General features: G+C 43.7%; 1 protein-coding gene across 1 annotated transcript in view; it reads right to left on the bottom strand.

Moving 5' to 3' along the window:
• Positions 1-232: 232 nt before the first annotated feature.
• dpf1 (double PHD fingers 1) overlaps positions 233-20964 on the bottom strand; it is a 36016-nt gene continuing 15284 nt past the window's right edge. Inside the window, exons 6-12 of the mRNA XM_076100293.1 lie at positions 19851-19940; positions 18694-18772; positions 18467-18598; positions 4498-4617; positions 2022-2134; positions 1274-1355; positions 233-303 (exon numbers count right to left, since the gene is read on the bottom strand). Coding sequence (XP_075956408.1) covers positions 233-303; positions 1274-1355; positions 2022-2134; positions 4498-4617; positions 18467-18598; positions 18694-18772; positions 19851-19940 — 687 coding nt within the window. The remainder of the gene's footprint in view (positions 304-1273; positions 1356-2021; positions 2135-4497; positions 4618-18466; positions 18599-18693; positions 18773-19850; positions 19941-20964) is intronic.

The raw sequence follows: 20964 nt of genomic DNA, 5'->3' as shown, positions 1-20964 counted from the left end.
CAGCTGGAGAGACGTTCAAGAATGGGTGCAGCGCTGTGGGTGCTGTGTGCTCAGTCGTGTCAGAGGTCACCGGGACGGTTTGTGGAGGAGGAAGTGGCGGCGACGGAAAGATCAGAAGAGGAGGAGGGGTGGGGGGGGATGGGGGGGTTCAGCTGAGGCACAGAGAAGGGGTGACGAAGAGGTGGCTTGGGAAAGGATGAAGGGCCGAGAGGATGAGGCGCAGCTCCGCGGATTAAGTGAGGGTGATGTAGGCTGAGGCCTTCTCCTTCAAGTGTCTCAGACACAGATGACAGCTCCAGCTCCCTGTACAACACACACACACACACACACACACACACACACACACACACACACACACACAGACAGGAAGTTCAATCACTGCTATTATGAAGCCGTGGGGATTAATCCCTCATTTTAGACAGAGCGTTAAGTAATACTGTAAATTAAAGCTGCATGTTAAAACACCACATGCTGTGCCTGTGGATTGCGGCTGCAGGGGATTTGACAACTAGTTTGGTTTGGATTTGAGCACAGGATTTGTGACATTAATTAAACATCACAAAGTGTAGCTCCGAATGTCTGTGGACCCCGCTGTGTTACGCCTAAAGACGTTATGTACGCAAACATACGTTTACCGTGCGAGAGCTCCGTCAGGTCTCCTCTCGAGAGTAAAGCTTAAAGAACCGACGACGGCTGAATATAAAAAAGGTTTCCTGTAAATGGAAAGCGTCGCATGTGTGGGCAGAGCATGACACTGTTAGTGAGTGTTGAACACGAGTGCCACTGCTGCTGTATGTTCAGCAAAGTGACACTTTCGCCATGGAAACAGATTATCTTTTCAACTACTCATTTCCATGACAACGACGCCATCAAACATCCTAAAGCAGCCATCTTGTCTTGTGCGGCAGGCAAACGAGTTTAATTTGAGCAGATGTACCTGCTCCGTTTCTGTGACGATGGCCTCGCTATCGGGACTGTTACGGTCTTGAAAAGACATGCAGATTCATGAGTCCTGCGGGTTATCTTCTTAATATATTTCCAATACTTAGAAGTCAGCACGGAGATAGTCTGACCGTTTTGACCGCAAGTTTCACGCTCCTCACTGATTGTCTCCCCACCCACACTGCAGACAGTTACAGAATTCTGCACAAACAAAAACGCTCTCGGATGAGCTTCCTTGTGCTGTGCAGTCCGTCCAAATATAGGCTTATGAGTCCTTGAACATTATCTCTTGGTTTTCAATGCTCGTGCTCCTCTTATTTCTCATACATACCCTCTGGTGGTTCAGACATGGGAGGGCTCAGACAGTACATGTGGTAGCCTCTGTCACAGTCGTCACAGAACAACAGCTGGTCCTGGAACAGAGGAGGATATCCACACAAGCAGATGTTATCATGTGGGATTTGAAAGGAGCAGGAGCATGAATTGAATGTGTATAGTACTTGAAGATATGAATTTGTATACTAATAAATTAAAGGGTTGAGGTGTGTTTTACATTTTTTAAACTGAGAATCCAAACATCTATTTAAAAACACTCTTAACTATGTAGACTTCACTTCACAGAAATAGTTCTTTCCTCTCTCAAGGCAACAAACAATAATAACCTGCACTGTGACTTTATAGCCTGCACTACAGTTTGTGTGAATACAAATATCTGCTTCCTCTTCGGGAATATAAAATGTAAAAGGTTGACATGTATGTTCCTTTTTAAATTTTCAATGGGTGTAAATCGTTTTTCTTCCCTGTTGTGTGTCAAAGCTTCATGTAATCACGTCTGTGAGCAAGACAACAGATCTAAATTAGCTCCTGGATCAATGTTAGAAAAAGTGGATTCCTTCTAGGATGAATAAAGTAAACTTGCTCCACCAATAAAAAACTGTATAAAACCTAAATTCAAGCAGTAGGTTAAAAGGTTTTCCAGTATTATATATGTGTGTATGTGTGTGTGAGTGTGTGTGTGTGTGTGTGTGTGCAGCCACACGTGTTCAGAGTTAACATGTATGTACAAAGTGAGAACCTACGTCGTTCTCAGAGGTGCCACACAGACTGCAGGACTTGCACTCGATGCACTGCCAGCGATAAGTCCTCACTGCAGCCGTCATGTTCACTGTGAACTGCAGACAGGACGGGTGGCCTGAGTGCACATACACACACGCACACACGCACACACACACACACACACAAGCACACGCCCACACAACGTTTTTCACCATCGCTTTCTGTATTTTGAGGACATCCATCATCTACCTATTCTATCTATCCGACAGCATGTTGTCATACATGTGATTTGTCTATATTTAACGGGGGGGAACAGTGGTGTGTTACAGATGTGAAAGCTATTCTGTCAGATGGCTGAAAGAATTATTGGACATTTTGTTTTCCCCTGTATTTATATTTTGGTCATATTTATTTTTTCAGTCATCTCAGATTTTTTTTTTACCATAAGCTTACTTTTGATTTCATCTTGAGAACTTAAAAAAAAATGTTGTCGTTTCAAAAAAATCCCAGATGTGACATGAAAACAACTTGTCCTTTTCCATTGCAGGCCACTTCTGTGCCATTTAAAATATATTCTCTCCCTCTCCTTACCCCCGTTATGACAGTTGTCCTGCTACTTGCTTGTTACATGATCACGACAATAGAAACATTGTTATGTCATCCTCGTTTCCCGAGCTCCATTCGTCTTCTTTGTGCGTGTTTATAAAGATGAGGACCATACCAATGTTTAGCATGCTGCAGCCCATTCACTACAACTCACGTAAATCCTTTCAGTTCTGCTTTTTTATTTTTCAGATGAAAAAAAAAAACAGGTCGAGAAAAATATGTATACAGTACATGCAATCAAGTAATAAGTTCACAAATTCTTCACCATATACACTGCAATCTATGCATGTATACAAATATACAAGCACATCCCACAAACCAAAACAAAGGGATTTATAATGGGAAAATAATAACACAACCATATTTTAGAAAGAAATCATTCTTGAACGCTACTCTGATAAGATTCACCCTTCACAACCACAATACACACTAATGGAGACCGTTCTCTCACAAACTCAGCGGGGCTCTTGCAGCACATGGGACACGGTCTCAAAAAGAAGAAATAGACAAACGGGTTTATATCACAATTGTAAAGGAGGTTGTTTCACAAGAAGCCAGGATTAAAAAGGAATGCAGCAGACAACATTCAGATTTTGTGTTATTTTTTTTTGGTCAGACAAGAAGGTCAAGATTACATTTCATTGTATCCATTCATATTTTAATGCCAATCTTTGTTAGAGAACACTGTGATCAATAAGACCACTCTAAATGAAAATAAGTGCCAGAGTGTTTATGCACTTCTGACAGACCGCAGAGCAGTTGTCATCATATGTATTGCATATATTTGGAGTTGCATGCAATTTTGTTGTTGCTAAAATTGCATCTCATGTCTTTCAACTATTTGATATTCTTGGTATTCTACAAAACTTTATAAAATGCGAAATCCTGTCTCCGACTATGTTAATAGTGTTATCACTTATGATGAATGTATTATATTGCATAAAGAACAGCACTTTATTATCAGGTGTTGATGCGTTTAAAATAATGTTATGAAGCGCATTTAAGTTCCTGGCACTTTTACGCCTCTCAAGCAGCAACAAGAAGTTCTTCTTGCAGAGAAGATTTTTAGCACATTTTACATTATAGCCACTGTTTTCCAAAGCATGTCATATTGTTTACGAAGTTTTTATGTGTTTTCTACCTTTCAGGCAGCCAAGGGTTTTCTACTCCCTCACAAACAGAAGGGAAATCAACTTGCAGAGAACATGCATGTATGTTACTTAATTAAAAATTAACCTGCACTTAAAAATATTACAACATAAGTTACACAAATAAAAGCAGGAATTAATTTCATTTTTTTTATGTACGGTGGCCTTCTAAGGACAATACGTCCCCAAAGTAACGCCTCTACTTACTAATTCAAATCGAACAGATACCTGGTTAGTGTTAAGTTCAGGTGATGTTACATTGTTAGCTAACATTTGTCAATTACCATTTTTAATCTTACTTCACAATTTGTTTTTGTATTTGCAATTTCTATGTAGAGAACCTCCCGAAGCGTTATGTATGTATTTTGTCCTTCGGGGGCCACCATTGTTAAAAACAAATCTGGGGTCAGTTTCAAGTCTTTCAATATGGATTTTCAAATTGTAGTGACTAATGTAAACAACACTAGCTGCCTGGAAGGTGAGAAAACACCTAAAACAAATCAAAAACATAACAGCAAATGTCTATTAATAAGACTGTACATGATTTGTAGTAGATGGGGCAAAAACAAAACAAAACAAAAAACACTGGTATGGTCCATCCATTGAAGCGTAACAGGAGTCGAAACTTGCATTTATTTATATAGTAAATACGAAATCTATGCTCATCAAATGGAACATTTCAAAACTGTGCATCAACAGAGGACCGCCTTCCTCCTGCCAATCATCCCCTTCAGCGGTGCCCTACCTGAGCGTCCACAGTCCGCACAGGAGATAAGGTCTTCAGGACAGCCGGTCTTCTTTGAGCCTCCGAGGCAGAAGTCGCAGTAGCCGTTGGCGATCACTGAGCCGTCCGGTGCTTTCTTGGCTGGAAGGAGAAAAAGAAAAAAGGGAGGCAGGTAAAGGAAAGAGTTGAGTTTACTCCTGCATGGGTTTTTAGCAAAGGGAGGGTGAGACGAGGTAAAATGTTGAGATGTAAAACAAAGAAGAAGAAGAGATCTGTAACTATAAGTCCCTATTGCCAGACTGCACACCGAGCCAGCTGAGCCCAGCGCTCTGTCTATCTCTCTCTCTACTGTTTGCTTTTGTTAAAAACAAGCACCGGTGCAGGCCGGAGACACAGCCTGGGACGCACCAAACCCCCGGCTCACCCAGGAAACGGGAGACGGGGGAGGCACAGAGAGGGACGCCTGCTGGAAGCCCCCGGGGTCTGGTAAATAATTTCAGGGAGATGAGGAGGAGGAGGAACTGAGGAATGGCGGGAGTATGAGTGTGTGTGTGTGTGTTTTTGTGTGTATGTGTGTGCATAGGGATTTTGTAAGGACGGACCTGCCATCCTGCTGAGCGCGGAGAGGCAAGTGCTCCACGTGAAGCCGTTTCATAATGATTATTAACAAGAGAGAAGTTCCCCCTGCCTGCCTGAGTGCTGTGTCCATATGTGTGTGTATGCATTCCACGTCTGCCCCCATCCCTCTGTCTGTCTGTCTGTCTGTCTGTCTGTCTGTCTGTCTGACTCCCTGCCTGTCTTACTGCTGTTGATTGCATAATCACTTTAATGGAAGCAATCACATAACGACTGCAGACTATCTTCTATGTGCGCTTTAACGCACTGGACGGGCCCTTCACCAGTGACTCACTATGCAGGACAGAGCAACGGTGAGTACAATAGAGTGGATTATGCAGGTTCACGCTAACGCTAACACACACACACACACACACACACGCATATATGGCACGCACAGAAAGCCATTCGCTCTGCAGAGAGACAAAAAGAAAAAGGCAGACGCAGGCAGGCAGACACAGACAGTGCTGCAGGTGATTCTGCGTGCATGTGGGAGACAGAGAGAGGTCATTTAATCCATCCATTGCAGGGTGGAGTTTTGTTTGGCCGGAAGGGGAGAGAGGGGGAAAGGGGGTGAGAAGAGAAGAGGAGGAGGAGTGAGAGAGATTGGGTTTCCTCCCCGCATGGGTCTGGCTTTAATCCTCCGAGAAATATAATAATAATAAAAACTCTCTGATCAGGATGACTGACAGGTGTGGGGGGGGGGGGGGGGGGGGGGGGCTGTCATCTTTACTGAGAGAAAGCAACTGCATAGGACTTTACTGCTGGGCTGTGCACTTTCAGTGATAATGAAGGTGGAGAGACTACTGTATCTATAGAGGTAATAATGAAAAGGATTTCTACGTCTACAGATTTACTACATTATATAATAATGAACCGAGTGGTTTGTCTTGACCGTCAGGACAAACACTGTCTTGTACCTGAAATTCACAGTGTATTATTTCAATCCTCATAATTCTCAGTAATCTCATTGTCCATAACTTGAGATCTTGCTGGAGACTTTTTCATAGAACAAAAACACACCTGCACATCATCAGGCCTGTGTGCTGGTGAGGGTTAGGCAGATAAGTCCCGGCCAATTTTTTTCCCCCTTTATTAAAAATCATCAGAAAGTCAGTGTGGTCTTTTAATATCATATCGCTGAAACGATAGGATGATATTGAATTCTGCATCGGAACCAGAGGAAGATTGTTATTATTATTATTGTTATTATAGCAGGAGTAGCAGTAGCACGAATCATAGGTGAATTAGTCAAAATGAACAAAATGCAAGATTACTTAATTTCTCCTGTGCAATCAGGTTAGCTGTCTGTGGGGGTTTGAGCTAAACCTCATCTGCAAACTGTTTGAAGAAGTCTGGCTCCAGACATACAGTAGATCGAATGATACTGGATGAGCATACAGTATATAAATGTATTTACTTATTTTACAGTAAGAACAACACAGCCAGATGTTTGCCGAGTCTGGCAGAAGGACGTGTACTGTAAAGCTGCAGAAACATATGTGGCGTGCAGCCCTGGAGCCAAAGCAAACACGTTTTTGTCTCCTTGTTCTGGTCAAATAAATTGCTTTTTATCTTCGCTGCTTTTATTCGGGCTCACCGCTGCTGATTGGGCCTCGCAATCCCTGGTGGGATAAACTAGACAGGCACACATGTGGAAAGCCACACACACACACATTCAGGCTATATTTTATCTGAGTCTGTGTGCATCCCTGTTTGCCTTTGTAGTCGTGTGTGTGTGTGTGTGTGTGTGTGTGTGTGTGTGTGTGTGTGTGCGTGTGTGTGCGTGTGCTTGAAGGCCCCAGAGAGTGAATCAGCAGGTCCTGACGCATGCGAGTGAGCCGGGGCTGCCCGCTGGCCCGCCTGCATGGAGGCAAAAAAAACTCCATCAATGATTAAACGCCTGCGGCCATGTTTCAGAAGCCGCCTGCAACCACAGACACGCCATCGCCGGCAAAGGGAGGGAGGGGTGAGGACAGCGATAGAGAAAGAGAGAGAGAGAATAAAAAGGAGTGAGCTAATGAGCAAAAATAAAAGAGATATAAGCCAGGTTCTCTTTCTTCTAACCCTCTTGTTAGTTTTACCTCTGCCTCTAAATCTTTACCTCCTTCAGCCACCCTCCTCCTCCTCCTCCTCTTCCTCTCCTGCCCATTTCTTTTCTTGCCACCATAGCTCCCTCCTTTACCTGGCCCTCCTCTCCCTCTCCTCCCTCCCTCCTCTCCTCTTCCAATTACCAGGAGGAGTATGAGCAGAACCGCACACTTCACAGCTTTCAAGTGTTGGAGAGAGATCCTCCTGGGAATTATCCAGCAAGAGATGAATCCTCAAATGCCCCCCCCCCCCCCCCCCCCCCCCCCCACACACACACCACCTACCCTTCCTCAACCCTCCTCCCTCTCTGCTTATAATTTTTCTCTCCCCCCTTCTCATTTTCTGTCCCTTCCTCCTCCATGCTGCTCCTTCGTTACCTTGTGTTGTTATTTGGCTCTCTGAACCGCCTCTTGCTCCTTTTCTTCAAATGAAAGTCTTGGTTCTCACTCTTAGCAGAATAATGGTCTATATGCTCACATGTCTCACTTTATCTTATCTTGTTTCATGTGTTATTTATGTATTCAGGGATTTGATGATGCACTTCTTTTAATAAAAACTAAATGAGAATAATAATGTTTTTATGTGTACGAAAAAACAAAAGTGGAGAAAAAAAGAGAAATTTGGAGGCACATCATTTTTATTGGACAGCAAAAAATATATATTTAAATTAAGCTTTTTATATTGAGTCCAAAGTGTTTTTTAAAAGAAGAGAAACGCTTGGATTGCAAATTATATTTTCTTTGAGAGAATCATTTTATTTGGAGATTATGTGACTAATGTTGACCTCATCAGAGGAACGTTTCTCAACTGTATGTAATCAATAAAAGGAGCAAACCTCTCCTCATCCTCCTCTTCCTCTCTCCCCTCCGTCTCACTTTGACCTGGAATCAATACCACGGACTCTGGCTGCTCGATACTCTCGTCCTTTGTCCGGCCGCAGTGGAAGCCTCATCAACGTAGCGCTTCCATCCGAAAGAAATGACCTCTGCCACCACACACACGCAAACAAATCGGCCTACCTGTTGACTTCTCTCACCTTTTCTTCCATCTCACTTTTATAATTTTCTCTCTCTGCTCCTTGATGTGATAGAATGTTAAAGACATTCGCTTGAACTGATTGAGGCGACTTCTTGTTCCTTTTTCTTTATTCCCTCAACTCTATTCTATCCTGTCGTGACGATACTCGTAAAGGTAACCGCCGCCATTCACAAAGGAGCACAAGTTGCCGTGGCTACCGTCATGGCAAAAACAAAAATACAAAACTTGATTTATCAAGGCTGAGGCTTAGATGAGGATTAACAGGCGGCGGTTGAGCATTTTTCACTTTCAGAGTGTATCTGTTCTTCACAATTACCGAAGGCAACAAACACTCCGGCACTGCAGCTGCACATGGGAGGAAAGGGTGAGGATGAGGAGGAGGCTCATAGGTGGAGGAAGAAGAGAACAAGGAAGAGGCAGAGAAGGATTTGGAGAAGGAATGGGGCAAAAAGGGAGATAGAGGAAAAAAGAGAGGAGGAGGAGGAAGAGGAGGAAGCACAAAGGGGAGAGAAGGAAGGGAAGGAGGGAAAAAAGTGTCTCCCGTTGTATCGGAGCAGCGGTGTGTGAAAACACACACTCTGCACTCCTGTCGCCTCGCTGCTTAATGAGGAGAGCCTCTCAGGAGTAGTGCACGTACACACAAACACAATGAGAGCACACATGCACACGCAGATGAAAAAACACCCACACGCGTACAGTAGAGCGCGCACACACACACACATACACTCAAAGATTTACAACCAAGCCTTTGCATAATAACTTTTGCCGTCCAGTTACGGTCCCATCCCCCATTGCTCCCTTTAACATGATGAATGAGAGTCCATGTAACCTCGTGCAGCCACACACACATGCACACACACACAACTACAGTCGCAAAAATTGCAAGTATTTAATAGGAAACAATAGGATAAACAAATAAAAAGCACATACATTTCTATTCACACTGACACAAAATCCCAAATGCTCAAGGAGACATCTTCAGGTTTTTTTTTATGCAGACAAGGAGGCAGAGATGCAGTGAGATGGAAACCGTCAGTCACAGATGAAAAGTCACCGGCTTCCTTTCTCTCTCTCTCTCTCTCTTTCTCTTCCCATCTTCATCCTCTCACTCTCACTCTTGCACCCATCCTCTTCCTCTTTGCACTTTCATGCGTTCTCATTATTGCTGCTGCTCTCTCTGCCTCTGATTCGATCTCTTCTCTGCGCTTCATTGTGCTTCATCTCTTCGCTTCCCTTTCCCTTATTCGGTATCCATCTATTTTTTTCTTCCCTCTGCTTTACTCTCAGAAAGGAAATTGGAACTCTTTCCTGCAATCCATCTGTTGTCACACTAATGCCTGCACCAGTGCTCTCTTTTCCCTGTTTCTCCCCCCATTTCTGCTGCTTTTCCATCCCTGCACCCTCCAAACCACCCCACCCCTCACCCTAACACACACACACACACACACACACACAGACACACACACACACGCACACACACACACACACACACACACACACACACACACACACACACACACACACACACACACACACACACACACACACACACACACACACACACACACACACACACACAAGTACTACTTTCACTCATGTCCAGTCAGCAGGTTGCGTAACTCCCAGTGCATTGTGGGTCTGGATGCATGCATTTGTATGTGTGTGTGTGTGTGTGTGTGTGTGCAATGTGAGCTTGTGTGCAGAGATGACATTGCAAAGTAAAGAGGACAGAGGCAGTTTTGGTGCATAATAAAACTTGATCTATGGCTGCTTTGTAATCACACTGACCCGCAGAAACAGAGACACACACACGCACACACACACTTGCACACACACAGTACGTCAGGCTCTGCAGTCTGCAGATATGTGCACATTTAGCCAATAGACAAGCATGCCAATATATCACAAACGAACACAAAGACACACCAACTCCCCCATGAATCATGCATTTAAAGAAATCACACATAGACACAAATATACACACTTTTTGTGCATTCGCGTGCACATACTTTGTGCACATGTACTCACATTTGCACACACTTAAAAAGAGCCACTTAGCCAGTGCAGGCGTGTGTCCCTGTCGATGAAGAGTTAAAATGCAAATAATTAATCCTATTTTGTTCCAGGGAGAGAACCGGCCGGGAATGTGACTGTGAAATCCTGTTTGAATTGTGCCCAACCTCACATGGTCCACATAACAGTGCGTCAGCCCCGCACTGTTATGTGTCCAAAAATTACCAGCTGGCCAAAAACAAAACATGTGGAAAAACAAAGGGACATTTTTTACAAAAAAGAGCTGTTAAAAGTGAAAAGCATGCATCCCATCATTTGTGGCATTTTGGCACTGAAGCGGGGAGTTTGAGTTGGAGGTGGTGCAGATTTATTTGTGTATTCAGTCAAGGTGGCTATCGCTGCTTGTGCTAACTACTAATTAGGATTTTATTCCAAACAAACCAGAATTTTAAAAGCCACGGTTTTCTGCAGCAGAGGATTTTTTTTTTCAAAAAGTAAGGCGCTGTAATCTGACAGAATACTGAAAAGTTTTCATGACTTGAATCCCCTTTGCAATATGTCAATTCGCATGTGGATATTTTTGTATTACAGTATAGAAATAATTTATGAACACGCTCATCTATGAAACTGTTGCGTTGCTGATTCTTATTCCGTCCTCTCCTCTCTACAGTAACCGTTACAGTCAGCCACAGACAGTACGACAACAAGCAGTCAGACAGAGACGGATGGTGTGAGGGTGGATCCGGGGGGGGGGGGGGGGGGGGTTGGTGCTGGTGGTGGGGAGCATATCCAAACATGGCCAAGACAACCGACTAACACAACACAACCAGCCGGCAAGCCACAGCACCACACGTTAAGACAGAATACCAAATGAAGCAGACTCCGATATTACCCTGCCTTCACCGCTCCAACCGTCTGGGGGAATCTATATGATGAATCATGAAGAGATTCTGTTTTTTGTGTAACTCTCTGCTTCTCGCTCTGCTTCTGTCTTTGTCTGTTTTCTCTCTCTCTCTCTCTCTCTCTCTCTCCTCCTATTCTTTATGTTATCCTTAATGAACTCCCCCCCTCCCTCTCTTCTCTCCCATACTTCAACTTCTTCCATTCTTCTCTCTCTGTCTCCTCTCTTCCTCCTCTTTTCTATTCTCTCCATACATCTCCTCCCTTTCCTACTATCTCTCTCTCTCTCTCTATCTCTCTCTTTTCAATGTACATAACAGTGTGTACCACTCTTTAGGAGGGAGCCAATGGCGGTATCTATGGCAACCGGATTGCTAGGCAACAGCCGATTCTCCCTTTCCTTTCCTGCGCCGCGCAGCAGCGGCAACAATCGACCAATCGAGAGCTGAGGAGGAATGCCGTGTGTGTACGTGAAAAGTTCAGAAGACAATCCAGAAAGCACTGCATGCTCTCTACCTCCACACGTGTTGTGTTAAACGTGGAGAAAGAGGACGGGAACGAACGTGAAACCAATCTGTCTTTAGAAAGACGAGACAATTAGAATTGAAAATGTGTTGTGATACAGAACAGGCCTGAAGATAGAAACACTAGAAAACGTTTAAAACCTCTAAAAGGATTTTCCTCTGATTGCGAAACACGAAGCCAGTTGTTCCTGTTGCTGCTGTGCACACGCACACACTGGCACATAATAGGCACTTTAGGCACACATATGTTCATTAACATACAATTACACATCTGTGCACTCCCCACTGGAGCCCATTGGAAGGAAGTTTACAAGACGACTCATTAAACACAGGCCTTTTTGGGCAAATTGGAAAGCTTTGGTGTTCTCCATAAGAGCACCAAAAATCATCAGATATCTACAAAACTTTGAGAGCGTTTAAAAACAGGTTTGACTGCAATTCGAAAATGTATCACACAAACCAATTTACAACACATCAGTTCACTTTTTCCCTCTGAAAATCACACTGGTATGGAAAGTTTTGGTGGCAAACATCATTCGCTGCAGAGACAGCGAGCAGACAAAGATTGGTCGCAGCAGAGAAACACATCTGTATCTGCCCAGTGACGCTGCTATAAATGGGAACGTATTGGTTAAAGCAATAAACGCAAGAGCTCATGGACTCTTACCGCACTTCAAATCAAGAGAGAGACAAGATGTAGAGAGAAAGAAACGAGGCACTGTTGCTTATTACTGAGAGACAATAGACACAGAGCGGGGAGTGGCCATTTTGGGCTCTCAGCGTTGTTCTATATTGATGTCGGTTGATCAGAATTCGTCCTTCACTCCTCTGTCTGCAGACAGCGGGAGGAGGACAGGGAGGCCATTTTGAGACACAAGGTAAAAAAAATCTGGAGAGGGAAAAAAAACAAAAACAACAACTAACAATGGTGAGTGGTAGAAGAGGGACGGTGACCTTCAAAGGGCTCAATTACATGTCACACACACACACACACACATACACACTCAGAGTTGGGCATGATTGCCCATACAGCACATTCACACGGCTCAGTGACACACGGAAGCACAAACAGACACACACACACACACACACACACACACACACATACACATACACACGCCAAAAGAAAAAATGCACATGCATGTGTGTGTTGTGTGTATTTTTTTTTAACACACACATGCAGGCACACACACACACTCAGTGCATCCCTGCTGCTCCACACTGTAGGACCGTCTGTCCGTCCAGATAAAGTGGCCTCTGAATCTCAGTTCTGATTTGAGAGGGGGGGGGGATTTAATGACAACTATCCTCACCCCCCCTCTCCTCATTCCATTCTCCCTTCACCTCTCTCTCTCTCTCTCTCTCTCTCTCTCTTATTTCTCTCATCCATTCACAGTTGCTGTTCCTCTCAGTTTGTGTCCTTCTTGTAATCTATTTATCTTGTTCCTGCTATTTCACTATTCCGCTCTCTCTTTCTCATTTAGTTCTCTCTCTCTCTCTCTCTCTCTCTCTCTCTCTCTCTCTCTCTGTACCCACAAAACCAATTTTCAGGTGGACTCTGCAGGGCCGACCTCTAAAGTAAACATCCCCCATATTCATCCACTTCTCCTCCTCCTCCTCCTCTTCTTCTTCCTCATATTGCCCCACCCCTCCCACCGTCACATCAATGCCAAAGGAGCCCCCTCCATATCCAACTCTCCCTTCCTCCCTCTCTCTCCACCTCCAACCTTCTGTTCGGAGAAAAGGAAGTAGAAGAAGAGTAAAAAAAATAAATAAAAAAAACATAGAATGAGGCGCAGTCATGAATTTTAATGGCACTGCTCATTTTAAGCAAATAGTATATCATCTGGGATCCAGATATATGAGGGTGTTTAGCAATGGTGGTTGTTGATTCTGGTGGTGATGATCGGGGGGGTAGTGTAGACACAAAACAAAGAAATAAATTAAAAGGAAAACCCAAAGCTGGATGATGGATGAAGCAAAACAGAAGAGAGGAGACTATGAAAAAAAACTAGGAAAATGAGGACCAGAGAGCGATGGGAGAGGAGGGTTAAGTGAGGATGCAGAGCTACTATGAGAAGAGGGAAAGATGGACGAATAGGAAAAGGAGGGAAGGAAAATCTCATCTTGTGCTGGAATAATCTCTCATTCATCACACTGATGGAAAAACAAGGATCGACAGAGAATGCAGCTGGATGAGATTCAGAAAAGACAGAGTTTCATAGTTTTAGAGATAAGTTTCAGCTCTCAACACTTGTGTTGCGCACGCAGCGAACGTGTACATACTATAGCGTCTAGACTAGCTTTTCGAACGCAGCATGAATTATGCATGCAGGGTTGCTCTCATTCCGGGGAGCCGTGTTAATATTATTACATATGTGGCAACATACCGAAGGGTGGAGGGTGGTGGAGTCTCCTCCATGACACTCAGCAAATTGGGGGAAAGCTGTAATGGCGCTCACACACACGTTAATTCACACCCACAGAGCCTTTGCAAATGCATGTGCACCAGGACATGTGGACACATACACACACACACACACACACACACACACACATACACACCAAGCCAAAAGGCTAAGCTTCCTTTTTCATTTCAGCAGAGAAGATTGCATTTTCTGAGGCTGTGTGTGTGTGTGTGTGCGTGTGTGTGTGTGTGTGTGTGTGTGTGTGTGTGTGTGTGTGTGTGTGGGTGTGTGTGATTACTGACTGTTTGGGAGGGAGTGATGGGGGATATTAAACGATTCAAATGCTGTCTCCCTTGCTCTCCTCCACTGGAGAGATCTAAGACTGCAGCATGGCCACACACACACACACACACACACACACACACAAACACACACAAATACTGGGCCAGTCTTATCGTCAGACAGGCCAATTTAAAAACACACACTGCCAATTAACGGAGAGGCAGCATAGTTTCAGTGTGGACATTGTTGTAGAGCAGCCTGCACAGATTATGTGGATATGTATGTTTTTGTGTGTTTATCTGCGTTTTATTGTGAGCAAATTGCTTGTTTTAAGAACCGGAGGAACAAAGAAAGTGGATGAATCGTCTGAGTCTTTTCAAATGTCCACAGCTATCTCCCTCTTTTTTTTTTTTGGAGTGTGAATAACTGCAGCCATTTTACTAACGATTACTGACCAAAACACAATCTCCCGCAGGATAAATGCATGCTATTGTCCTTAAAGTAAGTTGCTCAAAAATAAACAAAATCACGCAGACAGAAGATAATGACGAACAAAAACTGCGCGCCGATAGAAAAGCCCTGGGGGTGAAAATAAATAGCCACAAGAAACAAAGACGGCGAGCAATTTGGTTAGTGTGGATGCTGCAAGCTGACAGGAGGATTGAGGTCTGATTCACAACCTGTTTGCAGAAACCTAAATATTTGCTTTACTTGTTGTTCACTGGCATTTATTGCTTTCTTATGGCACCCTTGATACGTTTAGCAGAACCTTTGTAGCCTAGCGCTAAGTGCAATCCTGGGATGCCTACCTTTATGTACACTGTACACTACCATTCAATGCTTTTTACTGCGCAGTGATTCTGGACAATCATGCTCGACTATTTAAATGGCCGCACAAACCTGGATGCCTCCAGGTTTTGCACTCGGCCCTTTACAGCCTCAAGGAAGTCTGCCAAAGCGCAATAACTCTTACTTCCTGCAGTTCATCTCATTAAATATAAGCCAAAAGTCCCACAGGGAATGATGTGACCAGTATTCAGCGGGAGTAAATGTCTCAGAGCCAGATGTACATGAGACATTTTTCATGATGGACATTAAAACTTGTCCAACGCAGGTGGTAAGTAATGACATTTTTAGTGGCCACATTCCATTAAAATGTTCCATGTATGGTGCCAAGACATGGTTGATATATGCAGGCATATTGGAGCACCTACATGGAATAAAGCCATCGTCATTGGCGGACGGAAAACTTAAAAATGTTTAACTCTGATAAAATGATGATTTTGCAGACTGTGCTCTGACTTCATAAGGTGATGGCCTTCAAAGCTCATTGCCAGAGAATGTTGATATTGGATGATGCTGCAAAACTCAAAATTATGGCAATGTTTGTTTCGGTTTTTTTTCAAATTCTTGCTTTCTAAAAAAGAAACGGACAAATGGCAGCTACATGTTTGTTTAAAGTCAGCTGCAGGTCGGTTTCCTGTGGTCGGACATGTTGGTCCTGTTTCATCGAGGAAAAACTACACCCTGAACTGGATCCGAACATTATCACTGGATGTAAATCGTTGGGTGTAGAATTGTCAAAACGAAATATAATTCCTGAGATACTAGGCTGGGGCCTTCAGGATACAAGTAACTGATGTATATGCTCCCAATGTTTGTCTCCATGTCAATGATTCATTGTTGTGACGTAAAGTAAAATGCATGATACCTTGCATCCCTTAAAATCAAGAGAAGGGTCGACAGCCATGCTATCGGCTCAGTGAGGCTGCACTTACGGAATACAGCCACAGAGGTGTTTTGAGCTAAATGCTAACGACAGCCTGCTAACAAGCTCACAATGACAACGCTGATGCTAGGCAGGTGTAATGTTAACCATGTTCATCATCTTAATTTAGTGCATTGTCATGCTAACATTTGCTAATAAGCGCTAAACGCAAAGTACAGCTGAGGCTTATTAGCAGAATGTCATTGATTTTGTCACTTAAAACCATAAATGTGAATGTCACGGTGGCACTAGAGGAAAAGTCAGGGGATCAACAAAGACATTAGCAAGCATTGAGCTTGAGTCGTCATCACTACCTCATGAAATACTGGACCGATGCGTTCATGGATAGTCAGTAAGCATTTAATAGATGCACCCATACTGTGCGCTGCAAACTGAAAGGTACATACAGCCGACGTTGTAGAGTGTGCTGGTAATTTCTCAGAGTGTTTGACTGGTGTTTGTTCACTGACGCTCATTTACAGTTGAAGAGTGTTGATTGAGGAGCTGTTTGTTGCCTCGTTGAGATGATGCATCTTTGCAGCCGCTGTTCAAACTCTGTCAAGTGTTACATTAACTCATATAGGTGGATGACTGATTGAAAATGTAAAGATGAACATCCATTCCAGTGTTTCTAAATGAGAGCAATACTGTTCATTGTTGCTGTAATGTGAAGTCAGAATTTTATTATACAGCATACTGTTTACCGTGCTTCTACTGCATGTAAATAGTTATCTCATTTTTCTTTCTATATATTATTATGAAGACTAGCTGGTTCTGCATTTTAACTGAGTGTCAGACCATTAACACAAGAGGTCTGGCTGTGGCTTGAGCCGTGGGCTACAGCAGCCCAGACACTGAAAGGTTAAATACTACATTCTTTAAAAAGAAAGGTAGAATTACCCTCGAGCTAAGTTAGCTTTGGGGCAACCATGCAAATTTTAAGTTGTCATGTGCAAGCATCCTTCAATAGAAGCGGTGACACATCTTCTGGCTATCCACATGGAATCCAACAGAGTAAACCCACTTTTAATGCAGGAGACACAAACATGAGGCAGCTCTACTCAATGCACGATTAACCCCCATTTGTCCCCTTTCACAAAAGAGATTAATCCTTGTGGTCATGGCTATGGCAACGGGGGCAGGTACACGCTGCGATCGGTAGCTCCGATGGATTTTGCTACATTTTTGTCTTAATTTGTTGTCTTTTTGTCTTTACTGCTGGAGCTCTAATGGCATATGACAGAACACGCTCATCAACATTGGAGAAGGAAGCCTGAGGATTGGATTCATTCGTGGGGAGTGGACCTTGAGACGATAACTGCCCACGGCTGACCAGTGAGCCAGACCTGCCGGGCCAAACGCCACTGAAGCGGAGTCGAGAGGGAGGAGAGCCGAGATGATGAAACTAAGCCAACCAAGCTAGGACCTAAAACTCTTCCACCACCCGATCTGGTCCCTGGCCAACTCAGCAACTGGAGGTCGGTGAATGTTGAGCCCACATCTTTACACAGACCTGGCTCCATTGTAGCATCCTGGATCAAGCGCATCGAGAGGAGGCGGACTCTGTTTACATCAATGATGCTTGGTGCTTAAACATAGTCCAAGTTGATGGACGGTGTTGTGTTTCCCTGATGTCAAATTTTTTATGTGAAGGTGTCGGCCATATTGCCCAGAAAATTGTTTTGTTGCTGCTGTTTGCATTCCTCCTGATGCTAATTTTAAAAAACTCATATGTACTACTGTTTTTGTTTTGTTGTTTGTCATGTTTTTACTTGTGTATCGAATCGACTACAACTGCATTTCGTTTGTGCAACCCTGTGTTGCAAAATGACAATACATTGTCCTTGAATCCTTGAATCCTTGTCTCTACAGAAGCTCCCAACTGTAGCTGCATAAACACAAAGCGTGTTTACCAAAGCCAGCGTCCGACACTTGTTTAACCGAGGTCAAGAGTCGGGTCAAGAAGCCAAGTCGGACGGTCGGACGGTGACCCATTTCGGCCGACTGCGATCACAGTTTTAACCTGCGTCACTGCGTCAGTCTGAAAAGGGAATCAGCGAGAGCTGAAGAAGTTCGCTCAACTCAGTGCTCCACTGGGGGGAAATCTTATCTTTCATCCACACAAGTGCTCACTTTCAAATTTGGCTCAGCCAGCTGTCTAACTATCTATAATGCAGTAGGAGGAACTCCAGGGCGATCAATAGCCCCTTGATGATATTCTGATTATTAAGGATCGTTGGAATGATCCGGAAACTGCTAAAACCAAAACACTCCGCATGTAAGTAAAAAATGGATGATGATGGACAACTGGAGGACTTCAAGTGACTTTAATATTCAGACAGCAGACTCACGCTTGTGGTTGTTCTTGCGCTGGAAGGGTAGTGTGTGTCGCTCCGAGTCTTCTTCCCCCTCCTCATCTGCCAGGTGTGTGTGAGTGTAATGGTAACTCAGCCCTGGGCGGTTCTTATAGCGCTTTCCACAGACTGTAACACACACAAACACACACAGTGTATAAAATGAGTTATCTGTAAAAGTATGAGGAGAAACAGGAATAAAGAAATAAAGTTGCAACGCTCACTGTCACAGACGTAGGGCTTGTCTCTGTCTTCAATGGCAGCCGGCTCTTGTCTCTTCCTCATGCCCCCGACACCGTAGGCCTGCAGAGACCACACACACACACACACACACACACACACACACACACACACACACACACACACACACACACACACACACACACACACACAAACACACACTTGTGAGAACTCAGACAGCCACATGCAAAATCATACATGTACTCAAGATACAAACAAAAACTTTAAACTTCAACACTTGTTACACAAGTCCTGCACAGACACACACACACACACACATGATAAAAACAGCGTGACAGCACACTCTTCACTTGTGTGTTCAAGTGTCTACACACACATACACACACACTTGCATTCTACTGTAATCATCTGCTCTCAGTGTAAAGCTCCACTTCCAGCAGGAGGGGGCTGATGACACCTAGCAGGGGAGCAACAGCTCCAATTAGCAACCCTGGTGTCTGTGTGTGAGCATGTGTATGTGTGTGATGATTTTCAGAATACATTGTTAACACTTGATTATCTTCCCATAAGACACCCAAAAAGAGAGTGTGTGTGTGTGTGGGGACCCTGTTTGATCTAATCAAAGTTGTAAAAAAAAAAAAAAAGGTTGTCTCAGCATGATTTCAAATCTCTGAAAGCATTTGCATGTATTAATAATTGTTGCAGACTCAGGAATACGGAGAAGTCAAAGTCACAATAAATTAAACCTATCATAACCTCACACCAGGAATTAGAAAAACAAAGTGCCATTTCTGTAGATGCAATTAGTACAATGTCTCCATGTATATACTGTATCGGAATAAAGGCTTTAATTTAATACTTCTAAGATTCATTTTGACACCAGCAACACAGGGCTCTTACACTATATTCTTATATGTGTTGTGCAAATGTAGCAGATTCCATTTAAATCAGAATAACTGAAGGGCTGTCATTTTATAGTGTAATCTAAATCAGTACCGACAGGCTGAACTTTCACATCACAGTTTGACTCTGAGCTTGATCCGGGTCAAGTCGGCAGACTTTCCGAGCGTCACTCTTCTGCACTGACAGCCAAACAGTTTATATTGTGGCTTATTGTTCAGGATAAAATGACCAGGGGAGAAAAAAAGAGATGAATATTGAAATATCATTTGTGCTTTACCCGTGCTTTGGTGCGGTTCTTGCGTTTCGGGACGTCTTCCTCTATCTCGTCCCCCTCCAGCTCATGAGGGAAATCCCCGACCAGCAGCTTCTACGGACGAGAGACAGAGAGACAGAGATACAGAGAGACAGAGAGACAGAGAGACAGAGAGACAGAGAGACAGATGGACTGTCAGAGAGGTAAGTTAGTTTCCTTTCCTTTATTTACCTTTTCCTCTCTTTTCTTTGCTTTCCTCTCAACCATCTCGGCCTCTACTTGCTTTTGTGCTGCTCTGCATGAAATTGCATGTCTTCCTGCTGATTTTGAGAGTATTTGCATAATCCCACTGCAGGAAACAACCTTAAGAGCAGAACCATTGCATTACTAAATATAGCCAAATGTGTCACCATTTAATTGCAATAAAAGATGCAGTTAAAGACTTCCTCAATTAAAGGGGTGCACCACGCAATTTAGGATTGCACTTCTATATGTCAGCGGACTCACAAGAGGCACATTAAAAAAGATAATAAAGCAGCAGAGGCCAAGATATCCCGATTCTTCGTCCTTAATATGAGTAAAGCTCCAAAAACACTGGATCCCACATCTCCCATAATGCAAAAATTGTCTGCAGCTGTTTTCACAGGCTTTGTCGTGTGCCTCAGGACAAATACACTGAACTTCATGTTACGGTGGACTCTTTACGACAAGAGGGTTTTAGTTTTTCTTGTCCTCACTGAAGGAAAATAAAAGGTTTATTTTATAAAAAGACTGGGAAACATCTGAAGATGATAAGCAGTGAGGGAAGAGCTGAGTGTGCGCATGACTGGCTGGGCTGGAGTCAGGGGAAGCCCCGGATTAGAGGCCCCAAACACTTCTCTATCTCTCTAAGGGCCACTGTGAGGACCATTCACTCAACAGCTGATTGATTAGCTGTCCGTCTGAATACTAGAGCAACTGCCTCGAGCCGGTGAAATACTCCAGCCAGATGGGCAAGTTTTCGCTCAGAAGTTACTGAGTGCAACATGCTGCATAAACGTCCCTCAAATAACAGCTCACAAGTTCGACCTGTAAAACACGTGAGCGGAATCCCGGTAAAACACCAAGAATGACTGCAGTGCAGTCACACACAATTACA

The sequence above is a fragment of the Anarhichas minor genome, unplaced genomic scaffold, assembly GCF_050575085.1.
Source record: "Anarhichas minor isolate MPS153535 unplaced genomic scaffold, ASM5057508v1 ptg000026l, whole genome shotgun sequence".
Classification (NCBI taxonomy): domain Eukaryota; kingdom Metazoa; phylum Chordata; class Actinopteri; order Perciformes; family Anarhichadidae; genus Anarhichas; species Anarhichas minor.
The sequence above is the reverse complement of the archived record's forward strand: the minus strand, read 5'-3'. Positions and strand labels throughout refer to the sequence as shown.